The sequence below is a fragment of the Trachurus trachurus genome (genome assembly GCF_905171665.1).
Source record: "Trachurus trachurus genome assembly, chromosome: 2".
NCBI lineage: Eukaryota > Metazoa > Chordata > Actinopteri > Carangiformes > Carangidae > Trachurus > Trachurus trachurus.
This window is the reverse complement of record NC_139914.1, coordinates 1,236,539-1,252,752: the sequence shown is the minus strand read 5'-3', so window position 1 is coordinate 1,252,752 and position 16,214 is coordinate 1,236,539. Positions and strand designations below refer to the sequence as shown.

The window sequence follows — 16,214 nt, the reverse complement described above, 5'->3', positions numbered from 1 at the left end:
CTCCCCCCCCACACCCCTCCTCCTCTCCCTCCACACCTCCTCTTCCCCCCCTCCCCCCACATCCCTCCTCTCCCTCTCCTCCCCCCCGCCCTTCTTCCCCCCCCACACCCTTCTTCCCCTCCACACCTCCTCTCCTCCCCCCACACCTCTCCTCTCCCTCTCCTCCCCCCCACACCCCTCCCCATCGACTGAAATAAAGGCCTGTATGAATGAATGAATCGTGGCTTCTGGAGGTTTTTTATTGGACGGAAACAGACACATGATGATTTACACATTAACACATTTAACAGTCATGTGACCCAGGGCACGCGATGACGTCACCGAGCAGGAACAAAGACAAAGAGGCTCATGGGAGTTGTAGTTTCTCTCCAGGAGCTCAGACTTGAACCGACCACGGCGTGAAGCTTCCTGGTTCAGCAGCAGGACACTGGAACACAGAGAGGACGGGTTATTGATCTGATTACTGATCTGTCTGTTCACTGATCAGCCTGTCTATTGATCGATCTCTTTACTGATTGATCTATCTGTTTATTGGCTGATCTATCTAATTATTGATCTGTCTGTTTATTGGTTGATCTGTTTATTTATTGATCTATCTGATTATTGATCAGCCCGTTTATTAATTGATCCGTCTGTTTATTGAGTTCTCTGTTTATTTATATATCTGTTTATTGATTGATCAGCCTGTTTATTGATCTGTCTCTTTATTGATTGATCTGTCTGTACATTGATCTATCTGTTTATTAAACTGTCTGTTTATTGATCTGTCTCTTTATTGATTGATCTGTCTGTACATTGATCTATCTGTTTATTAAACTGTCTGTTTATTGATTGATCTATCTGTTTATTGATTGATCCGTATGTTTATTGATCTATCTGTTAATTGATTGATCAGCCTGTTTATTGATCTGTTTATTGATTGATCAGAGCTGCTCTGACCTCGACCCCAGGTGACCTTTGACCTGTGTTCGTACCAGTGAGGTGAAGCGGTCGCTGCAGGCGGTGCGGATCCTCTCAGCGGAGGCGGGGCTGTCCAGTCTGAACGGACCCGTGAGGCCCGACTCGGCGCGGGCGGCGGCGGCGGCGTCTTTGATGGCGTAGAAAACCGAGGCGGCGAGGAAGAGCGGCGGCTCACCCACGGCCTGCGGAGGAAAAACATCAGCTGTTAGCTCGGCGTGGAGGGGGGGCGGGGGGTGATGATGTCACGGCGCGGCGGTCACCTTGGAGGCGAAGATGGCCTTGTCGTTGGGGGAGTCGCGCAGCAGCGACACCGTCAGGTCGGTCGGGATGTCGCCAAACGCCGGGATCTTGTAGGAGCCGGGGCCGCGGGTGAGGAGGACGCCACGGGGGGAGTAACGCAGCTCCTCCAGCGTGAAGAGCCCCACGCCCTGCATGAAGGCACCCTCCACCTGCACACACACACACAAGACACACACCTAATACACCTGGACACACACCTCAACACACACAGGACACACACCTCAGCACACCTGGACACGCCCCTTCTGTCTCACCTGTCTCCTTCTGTCTCCTTCTGTCTCACCTGTCCTCATACACCTGCTGCAGCGTCACTCACCTGTCCGATGTCCAGCGCCGGGTTCAGACTGTGACCAACGTCCATCACGATGGTGGTGCTCAGGTTCTACACACACACACACACACACACACGCACAGAGTCAACCTCCTGTGTTTCCATGGAGACGGTTGAGTCACACCTGCTGCTTCCTGTCTCACCTGGTGAGCTCCGGTCAGGACGTCGACCTCCACCTCCGAGCAGGCCACGCCCGACGAGAAGTAGTTAAACGCTCGACCGGAGTTCGTCTCAAAGTCGTAACCGAGGTCTGGAGTCCTGAGGACAGAGAGGACAGGTGAGACAGATGAGACAGAAGGAGACAGGTGAGATAGAAGGAGACAGGACAGACAGAAGGAGACAGGTGTAGGATCAGACTGACTCACCTGTAGAAACCGTTTGCACTGAGGCTGACTCTGTCGAAGTACGCTGCTCTCACCTGAGACACACACACACACACACACACACACACACACACACACACACACACACACACACACACACACACACACACACACACACACACACACACACACACACACAGTGAAGTGAAACTCATTTCTCCCACGGCTCTTAAACACATCATTGTTGTTCATTGGTTAATCACCCAGTCCTCCCATGGTCCTTTGGGGTTCTTCTTCCTGTAGGGCTCCAGGCGCTGGACGATGATGTCACAGGCGTTCTGCACGGCGGCTCCGTTGAGGTCGGAGGAGGCGGAGGCGGCGGTCGGACTCGTGTTGGGAACCGTGTTGGTGCTCGTCTCCGAGATGTGGATCTTTGAGGGGGGGATGCCCAGAACCCGACTGGCAACCTGCACACGCACCCATAGAAATATGTAAGAAGACTAGATGACTCATCCGCCGCTGCTGCCAAACACGGCGGCCATCTTGGGAAGGGCAACTCTCTCCCTCAGAGCAATAAGCCTATGGTGCATGTTCTGCTATGACATCCACAACTTGCTCAGTTTTTGTCCGATTTCCAAACGGCTATGTTTGTTAGGAACGTCAGAAATGCAGTTATGATACTACATACTCAAAATCAGGAATTATTTTAATAATGTGTAATTGTTTTTCCATTAAACTAACAGCAATAGCAATAGCGTTTCTACCAAACCAACCCGTTTGGGAATCGGTCACAGTTTTACTAAGTTATTAGGACAGGATCACCCACCTGAACTAATGCAAGTGTCTGTGTGAGTTGCCTGCCCCAATATGGCCGACTGTGAGCTACGCCTATGCTCTCACCCTCTTTCTCTTCCTGCCCCCCCCTCCCTCTCTTCCCCTCCTCTCTCTCTTTCTCTCCCCTTCTCTCTCTTTCCCCCTCTCTCACTGTTTCTTCCCCTCTCCCTCCTCTCTCCCTCCTCTCCTCTCCCCCACACACAGGTAGTGAGGCTGCAGTTCTCAGTGTCGTCCACCAGGTGGAGCTCTGACTCTGTACCTGGATCATCTTGGTGTGGAGTCCTTGTCCCATCTCCGTCCCACCGTGGGTCAACAGGACCGAGCCGTCGGTGTAGACGTGGACCAGAGCTCCAGCCTAAACACACACACACGTGGTTAATCCAAGTAATCTGACACGTTTCAGCAATTTTTAAAAAAGTAACTAGTAACTGTAACTAATTGAACTAATGAACTGACCTGGTTGAGGAACACGGCGGTGAAGCTGATTCCAAACTTGGTGGGGACGACGGCCAGGCCTCGTTTGGTCCAGCGGTTCTGACTGAGGAGAGAGTTCTGGGTCAGTACCGAGCTCACCTGAGACGTTCAATATCCTCCGGTACCAATTTTCATCAGTCTATGATTTCATTTGTAAATGACAGACAGCTGTTTTTCACAATTAAGTCCTCGTCACAGAAGGAGAACTAGATCTAAACGTCAACGTCTCGTCAGTTGTCAGTATTCTCCGGTAGCTTCTCATCAGAGTTTGAGCTGCTCTTCAGTTTCATTTGTTTTCTATTTGACAGAACTTCCTGGTGGCTCTAGGAGTCTCTCCATGTTTCTCCTTCTACATTTTTTCAGACAAGACGATCGCCTCATAAACTATTTGATTTGAAGACAGCATGCAAAACTAAAAACCATCTTCTGTTATAAAAATAAAAAATAAATAGAACAAAACATAAAACAAGTGCATCAGGAGTGTTATAATACCATGGCAGAACGGCCATGTTGAGAGATAAATATTAAAATTTCAGAAGTTTTGACTATTTTTTATAGAAATAATAACTCCTATTACGACACAGACACATAAAAAGTACTGAAACAGGAACCGCGTATCGGTCACCGTATCGGTTGCAGGTCGTCAGCAGCCGGTTGCTCTCACCTGTTGAACAGGTCGACGGCGGCGCGGCGCTCCTGGTAGCGAGCGCGGCTCAGACACTCGTCCCAGCAGCGGTCCACCGTCCACTGGTCCAGGATCTGGTTGTACGGCGTCGCCTCTCCCTCCGTGTACAGGTTCAGCCGACGCACCTGGAGCCGGAAAAAAACAAAAAACAAACAGAGGTTGCTGATTGGACGCTGCGTTTTTTTTCCCCACGGTGACCTTGAGGTGAAAATTACCCACAAACCTCCTCTGTGCTGCGGCCGAGGCTCTGGGCCACGTCCGTCATCCAGCTCTCAGCGACCATCATGCCCTGCGGCCCCCCGAAGCCCCTGAACGCCGTGTTGGACGGCAGGTTGGTGCGGCACGGGAAGCCGCGGCCGCGCACGTTGGCCACGCTGTACGAGTTCTCCATGTGGAACAGAGCGCGCTCCATCACCTAGACGACCGCACAGGTGACGTCATCACACCAGGGTTAGTCACTTCCTCAAAAATAAAAACTAAACTAAAACTGATTCTTGTTGAACCAACTCAAACTAAAGGCATGGTGATGACAGGAGGAGAAAACAGGATGAGGATGAGGAAGATACTCACAGACAGGGACAGGTCCATGGAGTTCCCACAGTTACTGTAGTAGGAGACGTCCAGAGCTACGACTCGGCCGCTGTCCATGAAGCCCACCTGAAAATAATAAACAATAATTAGATAATAAGTGACAGAAAAATCATTAATGAACGTTTTTATCAGAAATAAATGAGACAAACAGTCTGACATTTTAACATTCTTGATGTGTGACATACAGTGATGTATTTATATTCTCCTCCCTGAAGGATCTGAAGGATTTTGTCTTGATTTTTTATGTAAGTAGGCTACATAAAAAAACAGAAACAGAAACAGCAATAGAAGAAGCCAAAGTGTAGTGTCTCGTTGGAGGAAGTCTGGATTTCTTTTTTAAATTTGGGAAATAATTATTTCTATTTGGGACAATTTGTGAGAAAGTGAGTCTCTGTTTCTACACAAATTATTTTTGTTCTTTCTTGTCGTTCTCTTTTTGTATTGATTGTGTGTTTTATGTTTTATTTGTGCGTCTGGATCATCTCTGCAGCGTCACCTTGTATTTTCCGTAGAACGGGTGTCGTCCTCCGGTGATCAACATGTCCTCGTCTCTGTCCAACATGCACCTGACGGGTCTGTTCAGCCTGAGACACACACACACACACACAGTCAACAACAGCAACAGCAGCTGATGACCGACATGACTGACCGACGAGTCGACGTACTTGTTTGCTGCCACGGCGACCACGGTGGACAGCACAGTGGTGCGGCTCTCCTTCCCCCCGAAGCCGCCGCCCATCCTCTTCACCCGGACGACGACTCTGTTGGCCGGGACGCCCAGAGCCTGGGACACCAGGGACTGAGGGGGAATTATGAGATTTTGGATAATTTTTCTTCTTTAACACGTCTTCTTTCAGAATAGAGGAAATAAACGGTAGAAAATCCACATTAAAGTTTTTATTTTACTTCATTTTGTCTTTAAATTTCTCCTAAACTCACAAGGAGTTAGTCTGAGCCATGTCATGTCAGGTGTCATTGTAAAGCTCTCTCTCCCCTGAACAATGATGTCATTTCCTCTGTATCATAGCAACAAATCCTAAAAGTAGGATTGACAATAACAATCTATGTCATTTTACAGTCCAAGTCTTTAAAGGCCGTTTTCTCAGAAAGAGTTTTTCAGACTCAGACTCTGAGCTAGAAATCTCCACTTCAGCAGCACTTCCAGACACCAAACCTTCCACTTTGATCCCTTTCTATATCCTGAAGGTTTTTACAGAGGGGATTGTTGATATATCATTCACAGCCTCATTTATACAACATTTTATTACTAAAAACATGGAGACATTAGATGTTTTAGGGCTGGTGACAGTATTTTCTCATTTACAGAGTGATAAAAAGAGATATCCACAATCCTCCTCTGTAAAAACTAAAGACTCTAATGTGTCAACAAGATAAAACCAAGTAGCTTTATCCATTGTTCAGATTTCTATCCTGGAAATATTATGCAAATCGGTGCATATTTAATTAGATATGGCCTCATTTACATATTTAAAGATACAATGTGTGAGTGAACCTGAGTCTTGGAGGCCGACTGCGTGGAGACGAACAGCTCCATCTCTCCGTCTTCTCCCCGGGGGACGGCCAGAGTCACATTGGTCTCCAGGTAGAAGTGTTCCTGACCCCCCATGTGGATCTCACCTGATAGGACAGCAACACACGATCAATAAACTCTCTCTCCCCCTTCCTCCCTTCCTCCCCCTTCCTCCCTCTCTTTCTCTCCCTCCCTCCCCTTCTCTCCCCCTCTCTTTCACTCTCTCTTTCTCTCCCTCCCTCCCCTTCTCTCCCCCTCTCTCCCCCTCTCAGGAGAAGTGTGACACACACACACAAACACACACGTGTTCCTACCCTCCAGGACGTGGTCGGCCTGTTTAAGCCCCGCCTCCAGGTCTCCTCTCTGGATGGTTCTGATTGGCTGAAAGAACGACTGTGCGGCGATGGCCTCCTGTCAATCAAACCGACAACACGCGACGTTAACTCTGTGTGTGGTGTAGGGGGCGTGGCCTGTGGAGGGGGCGTGGCCTGCGGCGGTCAGGTGTGTGGTGGAGGGGGCGTGGCCTGCAACAACAACATGTGACTCACCTGGATGGTGACGACAGCCGGCAGCTCCTCGTACTCCACCCTCACGGCCTTGGCGGCTCTCTGCGCGTTGAGCTGCGTGTCGGCCACCACGGCGCCGATGATGTGGCCCACGCACGTCACCTGCAGAGGGGGAGGGGCTTGGCGTTAAGGGGGGAGCGGACGGAGCCACCTGATTGGTCAAAGCGACGGACACACACACACACACACCTCTCCGTCGGCGAGGACGGTCTCGTCGTGCGCGATGGGTCCAGTGGCGTTGGAGCCGGGGATGTCGGCGGCGAACACGCAGGTGACGACGCCGGGGAGACGCTTCGCTGCCGTGGCGTCGATGGAGCTGCAACACACACACACACACACACACCTGGGTTAGATGGCGCCACGCACACAGGCGTGTGCGGCGGGTCGAGGGGGCGGAGCCTCACGTGATGCGAGCGTGCGCCCGGGTGCTGGTGACGAGCGCCAGGTAGAGCTCGTTCTCGTACAGCGGCACGTCGTCGCAGTAAACGGCCTCGCCCGTCGCCTGCTTCATGGCCGACAGGTGCATGATGGGACGGCCGACCACGTCGTCATGGTGCTGCCCGTCTGGCACCGCCTGCAGCACGGAGGAGGGGGAGGAGTTACTACAGGACGCCATCGCACACGGCGGTTACGGACAGCGCTTTTAATTTGTAATAGTTAGAGACTTTTATTTTGAAACTGTAACACTTTAGAATAATGTACACAGAGGTAGAGTAGTTACTGAGGAACTAATGAGTAGTTACTGAGGAACTAATGAGTAGTTACTGAGGAACTAATGAGGAACTAATGAGTAGTTACTGAGGAACTAATGAGTAGTTACTGAGGAACTAATGAGGAACTAATGAGTAGTTACTGAGGAACTAATGAGGAACTAATGAGTAGTTACTGAGGAACTAAGGTACACAAAATTAGAGTAGTTACTCATTTTGATGTCTCACTTTACTTTAGAGTACAAAAAGAGTAACTAATGATTAAGTAATAGTTACTTCCTCAGTAACTACTCATTAGTTCCTCAGTAACTAAAGTAACTACTAGTAAAACATACTGATTGATTTCCAATAACCGATCAGTCTGTTTGTACCTGGTAGATCTGGGCGCTGGTCGGAGTCCGGTGGTGAAACGTCTGCGTGGCGCTCGCACAGTCTGACGCCACCTCGTCCACCGCCACGCCCTGAGGAGACAGCGTGGTGCGTTCAGGGACCACGACACAACCCGGTGTGTTTCTACGTGTGTGTGTGTGTGTGTGTGTACGACCTGCTGGCGGAGCCGCTGCAGCACCGTCAGGTAGAACTTGTAGAAGAGGCTGAGCGTCAGAGTGCGCCGGTACGTCACCATGCCGCCCGGCGCCGACGGGTCCAGGGTCAACTCCTCGGCCAATGAGGAGCAGGCGTCCTGCAGAAGCCCCGCCTCCCAGCGCCTGATGACATCACACAGTTAACCCTTCATCCACTTTACAATAAGGTACACAGAGTTAGAGTAGTTACTGAGGAACTAATGAGAAGTTACTGAGGAACTAATGAGAAGTTACTGAGGAACTAATGAGAAGTTACTGAGGAACTAGGGTACACAGAAATAGAGTAGTTACTCATTTTGATGTCTCAGTTTACTTTATGGTACAAAAAGAGTAACTAATGATTTACTAATAGTTAGTTCCTCAGTAACTACTCATTAGTTCCTCAGTAACTAGTCATTAGTTCCTCATTAGTTCCGGTGTGTGTGTGTGTGTGTGTGTGTGTGTGTGTTACCTTCCCAGCAGTCTGTCGGCCGTCTTCGTGGCCAGCACCGTGGTCGCCGCCATGCCGCCGTAGCTCAGCCTCAAGTCCTCGACGACGCTGGTGCTGGGGGCGAAGGTGACGTTCATCGCCGCGGTGACGATGCTGATGTCGTCCTCGCGGCGCGGCGACTGTTTGTAGGCACAGACGAACTGACCCTGAGGCGAGAGAGACGTAGACGATAACAGGGTCAGAGCGTGACAACAACAGCTTTTTCTGATTGACAGGTGGTTGCTGCGGTGACTGCGCCCCCACCTCCTTGCTGTAGGGGATCTCTATGGCAACCAGGACCTCCTCACGCCTCAGCGCCGTCCTCCTGTAGCCGGGGAAGAAGGCGCCGTCCATCTGGACCTGACGACTGCCATCTGACACACAGATCACACACTGTTATTATGGGATGTAGAGTAAAAGATCACATGACCGTTGAGTGTTTCTAACGAGCAGAGGAGGTGACCCTGAACGCAGCAGCGTGACCGTTCGGCGCCACGAGACGATGCGTAGTATTCAGAGAATTCACTACTGCATACAAACCCTTTCAAAATAAACTACACGCTGCAGAGATAATGTGATAGGAGCCGCGTCGGATTTCAAAATAAAACACTGATTAAAAAAAAAAAGTTACAAATGTCAGTTTTACACTTATAATGTTTTTAATTCAGGTATGTGTGACCGCTGTGTGTGTGTGTGTGTGTGTGTGTGTGTGTGTGTGTGTGTGTGTGTGTGTGTGTGTGTGTGACCGCTGTGTGTGTGTGTGTGTGTGTGTGTGTGTGTGTGTGTGTGTGTGTGTGTGTGTGTGTGTGTGTGTCTGTGTGTGTGTGTGTGTGTGTGTGTGTGTGTGTGTGTGTGTGTGTGTGTGTGTGTGTGTGTGTGTGACCGCTGTGTGTGTGTTCAGTCTTTTTTCTATCAGTGAACTCTGATCTCTGTTAAAAAAAAAGCAAAGCGTGGTGGTGAAACAGATTCCTGGAATATCACACAGATAAAAAATGTGTGTGTGTGTTACCCTTGTCCATCAGTGTGAGTGTGCATCCCGCGGCCATGAACACAGGGTTGAGGTCGGATATCGGGCTGGCCGTCATGATGTTTCCTCCAACCGCCTGAAAATAACAACAATTACAGGAGCCGTCTTTAAAGGGATAGTTCAAGATTTGTCCATTGCCATACTCCCTATAGTCATAGCAGTAGGTTTGTTACCTTTAATAGTCAGTGCAAGCTATTTTTAGAACGGTGGAGCAGAGCCGTTAGCTGCTCAGAGCTACGCTACGGAGGCTCATGGCTCAATTCTTGGTTTCCCTCATCAAACTCATCAAATACACAATCCAACAACTCCACAACGCTCTGGTGGACAAGTTGTGACCTGCACATTCACCACGCTATGAGATAATAACACAACGTTACCACACAGAGTTGTTTTAGAGGGAAATACAGAGACTGTTTGATGAAAAACTGTCCCTGAAGGCAACGTGCATCAGTGGTTTTACATGAATTTCCCTCTAAAACAACTCTGTCTGGTAACGTTGTGTTATTATCTCGTAGCGTGGTGAATTTGATAAAATCATGAACTATCCCTTTAACAAGGTAAACAAGCACACGTGGGCCAATCAGAGGAAAGTAAATATTTGTGACATGTTTCCTATAACGTCTCCTGTGACATCATCACACTCACCGCCACGTTGCGTATCTGCAGCCCGGCGAACCAGCGCAGCTGCTCCAGGACGGCGAGGAAGACCTGCGTCTGGTGAGGAGGAAGAGTCTCCGCCGCCGCCTTCAGCACCGCCGCCATGTGGCTGAGGGTGCACGCCGCGCCAAACACGATCCCTGAACACACACACACACACACAGGTTGTCATGGTGACCGGTGGAGCCACACGTTAAAGCCGATTGGTCGGCGTGTCGTTACCTCGCTCCGTGTGCGTGACGGCGTTCAGCTCGGGGATGAAGCTCGGCGCCAGGATGACGGGGTAGAGCATGTTCTTAAACTTAACCTCGATGCCTGGTGACACACACACACACACACACACACACACACACAGACCCGATCAATCAATCAATCAATCAGTCAATCAATTGATCAATCCATCGATCAGTGACTCCATCAGGGTCTGACACTGACCCACTTCCGTGTTGCCCACGACGACACGGGCGTCCGGATGTTTCCACTTCAGACGCAGGAACTCGTCCAGACTGCTGGGCTGAAACCACGCCGCCCGGTCGCCACGGAAACACAGCGACCGCGACGCCTGGGCTTTGGTGAGAGACTGGAAGAAGAAGAAGAAGAAGGATCAATAAACTTTATTAACACAGCTCGTTTATGAACAGACTGTCTGTGTATGTGTTGTTGTTGTTGTTGTTTACCATGAGCTCCGGCGGGAAGATGACTTCCTGTGTGGGGTCAAAGGGCGCGAACTCGGCGGCGTTGAACAGAGACGTGTTCTCCTGCACACACACACACACACACGATTAATAAACTGAACTCAACCGACCTGATGATGATGATGATGAAGGCTCAGACTCACCTCCTCCTCCTCTTCCTTTGCTGCGCTCCCATTGGTCAGACAGCAGCCGTTTTCCCGCCCTCGGCCTCCGCAGCAGCCGCCCTCCTGCAGCCACAACACAACAACACAACGTTTTATCAATGTTTAATTCAACCCACAGCTGGTTAAACACCGACTGACTGTGGGAACGGGTTAAACTCCTTTTATCTCTGTTGTTTTATTAACACCTATTTTGAGCCGAAGGTTTCCATTAGTGTCAAACATGTTTCCTGGAGTTTAACACCTATTTTGAGCCAAAGGCTTCCATTAGTACATGTATCATCAGTATTATCAGAAGATGTTCTTTAAGACAACTTTCTAATGTTAGGATCCACACCACAGCCACTGTTCTTCATTTAACCATCAGTGATGAGTTGTTCTTGTTCAGACTGAACCACAGGAAGATGCTTTAGTGTTGGAACAGACATAAACCAACACAGATGCATGTTTGGCGCTGTGGTCTCAGTTTTTAGTTACATTTTACCCAGGTTGTGTTACAACAAGGGCTACAACTAACAATTATTTTCATTATCGATTAATCTGTCGATTATTTAAACGATTAATCGATTTGTTGTTTGGTCAATAAAATGTTAAAAAATGTTGAAAATGTCAATCAGTGTTTCCTCAAATGTCTTGTTTTGTCCACAAACCAAAGAGAGACTCAGTTTATTGTCATAAAGGAACAAAGAAACCAGAAATATTCACATTTAAGAAGCTGGAATCAGAGAATTTTGACTTTTTTTCCTTGAAAAACTACTCAAACTGATTATTAGATTATCAAGATATTTGACGATTAATTTTAATAATTGGATTTTTGTTTGATTTATCGATACATTGTTGCAGCTCTGGTTACAACAGGTTGTAACAGTGGCACTCTCTCTCACAATTCTGTGATTTGGTTCAGTGGTTCTCAAATCTTTTTACATCAAGGACCTTAAAAACACCAGAAATACACAAATATTTGTTCTGAGACTGAAGAAACGTTACTTTTTTAGTCAATGTACGTTCAATTTAGGCCAATGGCGAAAAAAAAAAGTGGAAAGAAAATCTAGAAAAAAAGCGGTAAAATTTCAAATAAATAAATTAAAAAGAATAATAATTTCCCCAAAACAGTGTGTAGGTGTGCAGTGTGTGTGTGTCTGACCACAGTGAAGGTCTTGTATCCCTCCAGGATCGGTCTGTATCCGGTGCAGCGACACAGATTCCCTGAAAATCATCACAAACACACAAAAAAGTGTAAAAACCAATAAAAACCATCATCACACCACATCCCATAATGCCACAGTCCATCCTCCACTACCTTGGAAGGCCTCCTCCACGTCGGCCATGTTGGGGGCGGGGTTGTTCCTGAGCAGAGCGTACATGGACATGACGATTCCCGGGGTGCAGAAGCCGCACTGCGAGCCGTGAGCCTTCGCTATTCGCTCCTGAGCAGGAAGTCACACAGTTACACACACAGCAGGGTTATTATGGTTCACGAAGACTAAAACTAAAACTATTTAGCGAACTGAAATAAAAATAAAGCGATTTTTTAATGAACAAAACTGAAACTAAAGTGAATTAAATGTGACTGTGTGTCAGACTAAAGGCTGATGCGGTCGGTAAACAACAGGTACAACAGCAGCATGAGGACACAAATGGCCAGTTTGTGTAGTTTTCTGTGCTTTTTTCTTGTTTTTCAACATCTTTTAATAAAGCCAGACCTAAATAAAAAAGCAACTATACAGTAGATCACTCAAACACACTGTGAATTTTTCCCCACATGTGTTTCAAATTTTAAAAAAAACTGTTTGAATTTAATTTAAATCACATTTTGTTCCTGAATCCACCAAACTGCTGGATCAGAATAATCAATAAGGTTCTGGATCAAAGTTTTCCTGATTCAACTAAAAAGTTCTTAACAACACAAACTGAGGATTTGATCCAGATTAAAACGTAAAATTGGATTTTGTGATCTAATCTGATCCAGAATCAGTTTTTAGTTTTAAAACGACACATTTTCAAGATTTGATCTGATCGATTATCCAGAATCCTTTCACCTAAAACCTGAAAAACCAAGACTCAGACTTAATAAAAACTAGTCAATTCCTCTAAAATAAAATAAAAAACTAAAGTAAAACTGCTTCAGCAAACTGAAAAACAAAATAAAAATAAAAACGAATGAACATTTTGGTTCTCATGTGTAACATCATCAGTGTGTGTGTGACGTTGTGTTTCACCTGTACGGGATGCAGCTTCCGGGCCACGCTGCCGATGCCCTCCACGGTCGTCACGGCGACCAGGTGTAAGGAGCAGAGCGGGGCGAGGCAGGCGTTGACGGCGTAGTGACTGACGGCGGCGGAGACGGAGGGCGAGGGGGGCGGAGTCAAGGAGCGTAAAGTTAAGTAATGTAAAAAAAGAAAAAAAAAGAAAGAAAGAATTCTGCTCGCTCACGTGGCGTTCACTGACCAGGGCGAGAAAAATCAGTTTGACATCATTAAAGATTAAAGTGTGTCAATGTCAGATGAGAGCACATGACTGCAGCTGACGGCACGCTTCATCAACACACACACACACACACACACACACACACACACACACACACACACACACACACACACACACACACACACACACACACACACACACACACACACACACACACACGGTGGAGGATACAGCAGCCGTTCAGTGTGAGTCTGGTATCTGGACAACATGACGGTGCAGGCTCCACAGCCGCCTTCAGCACAGCCCAGCTTGGTCCCTGTCAAACCCACTGCACACACACACACACACACACACACACACACACACACACACACACACACACACACACACACACACACACACACACACACACACACACACACACACACACACACACACACACAGATACAGTGAATTATTGACCTCCACATGTGACCATCTTCACTGTGGAGACACGTTAAAGTGTTAACGAGTGAACAAGCTCAGAATCAATGATCAGACAACCACCTGTGTCCTCGTGTTGTTGTTTAAAGGGACAGTTCAACATTATAAGACAGATCCTCCTCTCACCATAACCCCCCTATAGTCATAGCAGTAGGTTCATCACCTTTAATTATCGGTGCATGTTGTTTTGAGATCGGTGGGGCAGAGACATGAGCTGCTCAGTGAACACAATGGAGGTGAACGGTACAGGTCCCCTGTCCCTCATCAAACTCATCAAATACACAATCCAACAACTCCACAACGCTCTGGTGGACAAGTTGTGACCTGCACATTCACCACACTATGAGATAATCATGTATAATTATGTAACATTACGACACATGAAGCAAATACTCTGAACTACTTTCTCTTTTGAAAGTAAGTTCCGGCTGCATTCACCTCTAAAACAACTCTGTCTGGTAACGTTGTGTTATTATCTCATAGTGTGGTGAATGTGCAGGTCACAACTTGTCCACCAGAGCGTTGTGGAGTTGTTGGATTGTGTATTTGATGAGTTTGATGAGGGACAGGGGACCTGTACCGTTCACCTCCATTGTGTTCACTGAGCAGCTCACGTCTCTGCCCCGCCGATCTTAAAACAACATGCACCGATAATTAAAGGTGATGAACCTACTGCTATGACTATAGAAGGGTTATGGTGAGAGGAGGATCTGACTAAATGTTGAACTGTCCCTTTAAACAATGACGCGACTTCTGGTCGTTGACTGTGTGTGAACTCTGATCTGTTGGTTTGTTGTTTTACTGGAATAAAACTCTGGTTATGGTCTGATGTGACTGACGTGAGGAGGAAAGAGGAAGAAGAAGAAGAACTTCATTTATCCTTACAGAGAAATTGAAAGACGTCTCATCTATTTATTAAAATAATTATGAAATGAATCAAAGTTAAGAAGTGAAAGAGCTTCGTGATGACTTCATGTAGTGAAACAGGAAATCGTTTCAGTCCGGTGACACTGAAACACTCATCATGGCCGAGTTTAACAACGTGCAAGGAGATGATTTAAAATAGATAGAATATTTCTTCATATCTGTGCATGTGTGTGTGTGTGTTCGTACGTTTCCTCCTCAGATACGTGAGCAGCGTCGTCTCAGGATCAGCATCTCTCTCCACAATCTGAAAACACAACGACCAAACTGAGGATGAATAAAAACATTACATATAGATAGATAACAACACTGTAACACACACACACACACACACACACACACACAGAAACAGAGTGTGTGAGGAGTTATAAGAGTGACAGTGTCATCATGTTGGAGTTAATAAATAAACAGCAGAGAGGACAGGGCGTACTGGTTTCTGAGCCTCTGGTCAAATTAAACAGTTTTTTTTTCTTATTTCCATTGAATTCATCAGTTATTAAAAATACACGTTTTACTGTACTGATGTAAATACATTTATATATTTAATAAAAATGTTCACATTTATTATAAATATCTTGTTTGATTGTTCATTTTCCTGTTCACATCATATTTATAAGATAGATAGATAGATAAATACTTATCCCGAGTGAAATTCAGTTTCTCAACTGCACAATAAACATCATCATTCAACAACAAGACAACAGATCATAAAATTAGTGCATTGAGAATAGAAGGATACTTAGAAATTCAAGGTAATAAATAATAATAAACAGTTTGAGCCGCAGCTCTGATTATTAGATTTCTATTTTCTCCTCGTTACTCAAACGCAACACATTCTGATTATCAACATTATTTATTAATCATAATTATAATAAATATGGATCAAATCGATCATGAAGCATAACAGAGGCTTAATTATTATCATGTTATATACAGATCAATTAGAACAGATAGGAGGCTAATATCGATCATTTTCCAGTTATAAATCAATAGATAATCAATATAATCGAAAGTTAACGCAGTGAATATTATTTTTAATATTTTAAAAATAATAATAATAATGTTTTTTTGTTACCTTCTTGCCGTTAACGAAGAACACGAGCTCGTCGGTCCTAGTTCCGGTCTCGGTCTCGGTCATGGTTCCGTCCGTCTCCGTCATGTCTCCGGTCCTGAATGTCTCCTCCGGCCGCGGCTCCGAAGCTCAACCCTCCGCCCAGAGAGAGAGAGGTGTGTGTCTCTCCTCCTTCCGGGACACACACACACACACACACACACACACACACACACACACACACACACACACACACACACACACACACACACACACACACACACACACACACACACACACACACACACACACACACACACCGGCCGACACCGAACAGGCCGAACGTCGCGGTGCCTTCACGTTCACCCGAGATGACCCGGAAACTTCCCCGTTCCTCACACCAGACACCACCACCGATCAATCAATTAATG

At 46.9% G+C, this 16,214-nt stretch overlaps 2 protein-coding genes across 3 annotated transcripts in view; one reads left to right on the top strand and one right to left on the bottom strand.

Moving 5' to 3' along the window:
- The window catches only part of LOC310997657 (NLR family CARD domain-containing protein 3-like), a gene marked incomplete at its 5' end in the record, with an annotated part of 366,988 nt that overhangs the window by 210,745 nt on the left and 140,029 nt on the right, over positions 1–16,214 (top strand). The gene's annotated exons all lie outside the window — the stretch shown is intronic.
- Positions 226–16,001, bottom strand: xdh (xanthine dehydrogenase). 2 transcript variants are annotated; one of them, XM_083991390.1, is made up of 35 exons: positions 15,808–15,996; positions 14,922–14,979; positions 13,557–13,653; positions 13,118–13,226; positions 12,199–12,325; positions 12,043–12,104; positions 10,881–10,964; positions 10,720–10,800; positions 10,478–10,622; positions 10,265–10,357; positions 10,031–10,182; positions 9,368–9,461; positions 8,623–8,732; positions 8,341–8,525; positions 7,850–8,012; positions 7,677–7,766; positions 7,000–7,169; positions 6,785–6,911; positions 6,578–6,697; positions 6,344–6,440; positions 6,012–6,136; positions 5,164–5,297; positions 4,995–5,082; positions 4,478–4,564; positions 4,131–4,322; positions 3,887–4,032; positions 3,205–3,286; positions 3,008–3,103; positions 2,178–2,381; positions 1,957–2,009; positions 1,735–1,849; positions 1,577–1,642; positions 1,221–1,409; positions 975–1,142; positions 226–427 (listed from the first exon to the last, which is right to left on the bottom strand). In XM_083991390.1, exons 1-35 carry the CDS (start codon positions 15,889–15,891, stop codon positions 377–379), a joined length of 4,044 nt encoding a protein of 1,347 aa, XP_083847516.1. In that variant the 5' UTR covers positions 15,892–15,996; the 3' UTR covers positions 226–376. The 2 variants fall into 2 exon arrangements, with proteins under 2 accessions (XP_083847516.1, XP_083847517.1); XM_083991391.1 differs by lacking the exons at positions 226–427; positions 975–1,142; positions 1,221–1,409; positions 1,577–1,642; positions 1,735–1,849 and having other exon boundaries at positions 1,981–2,039; positions 2,114–2,381; positions 15,808–16,001.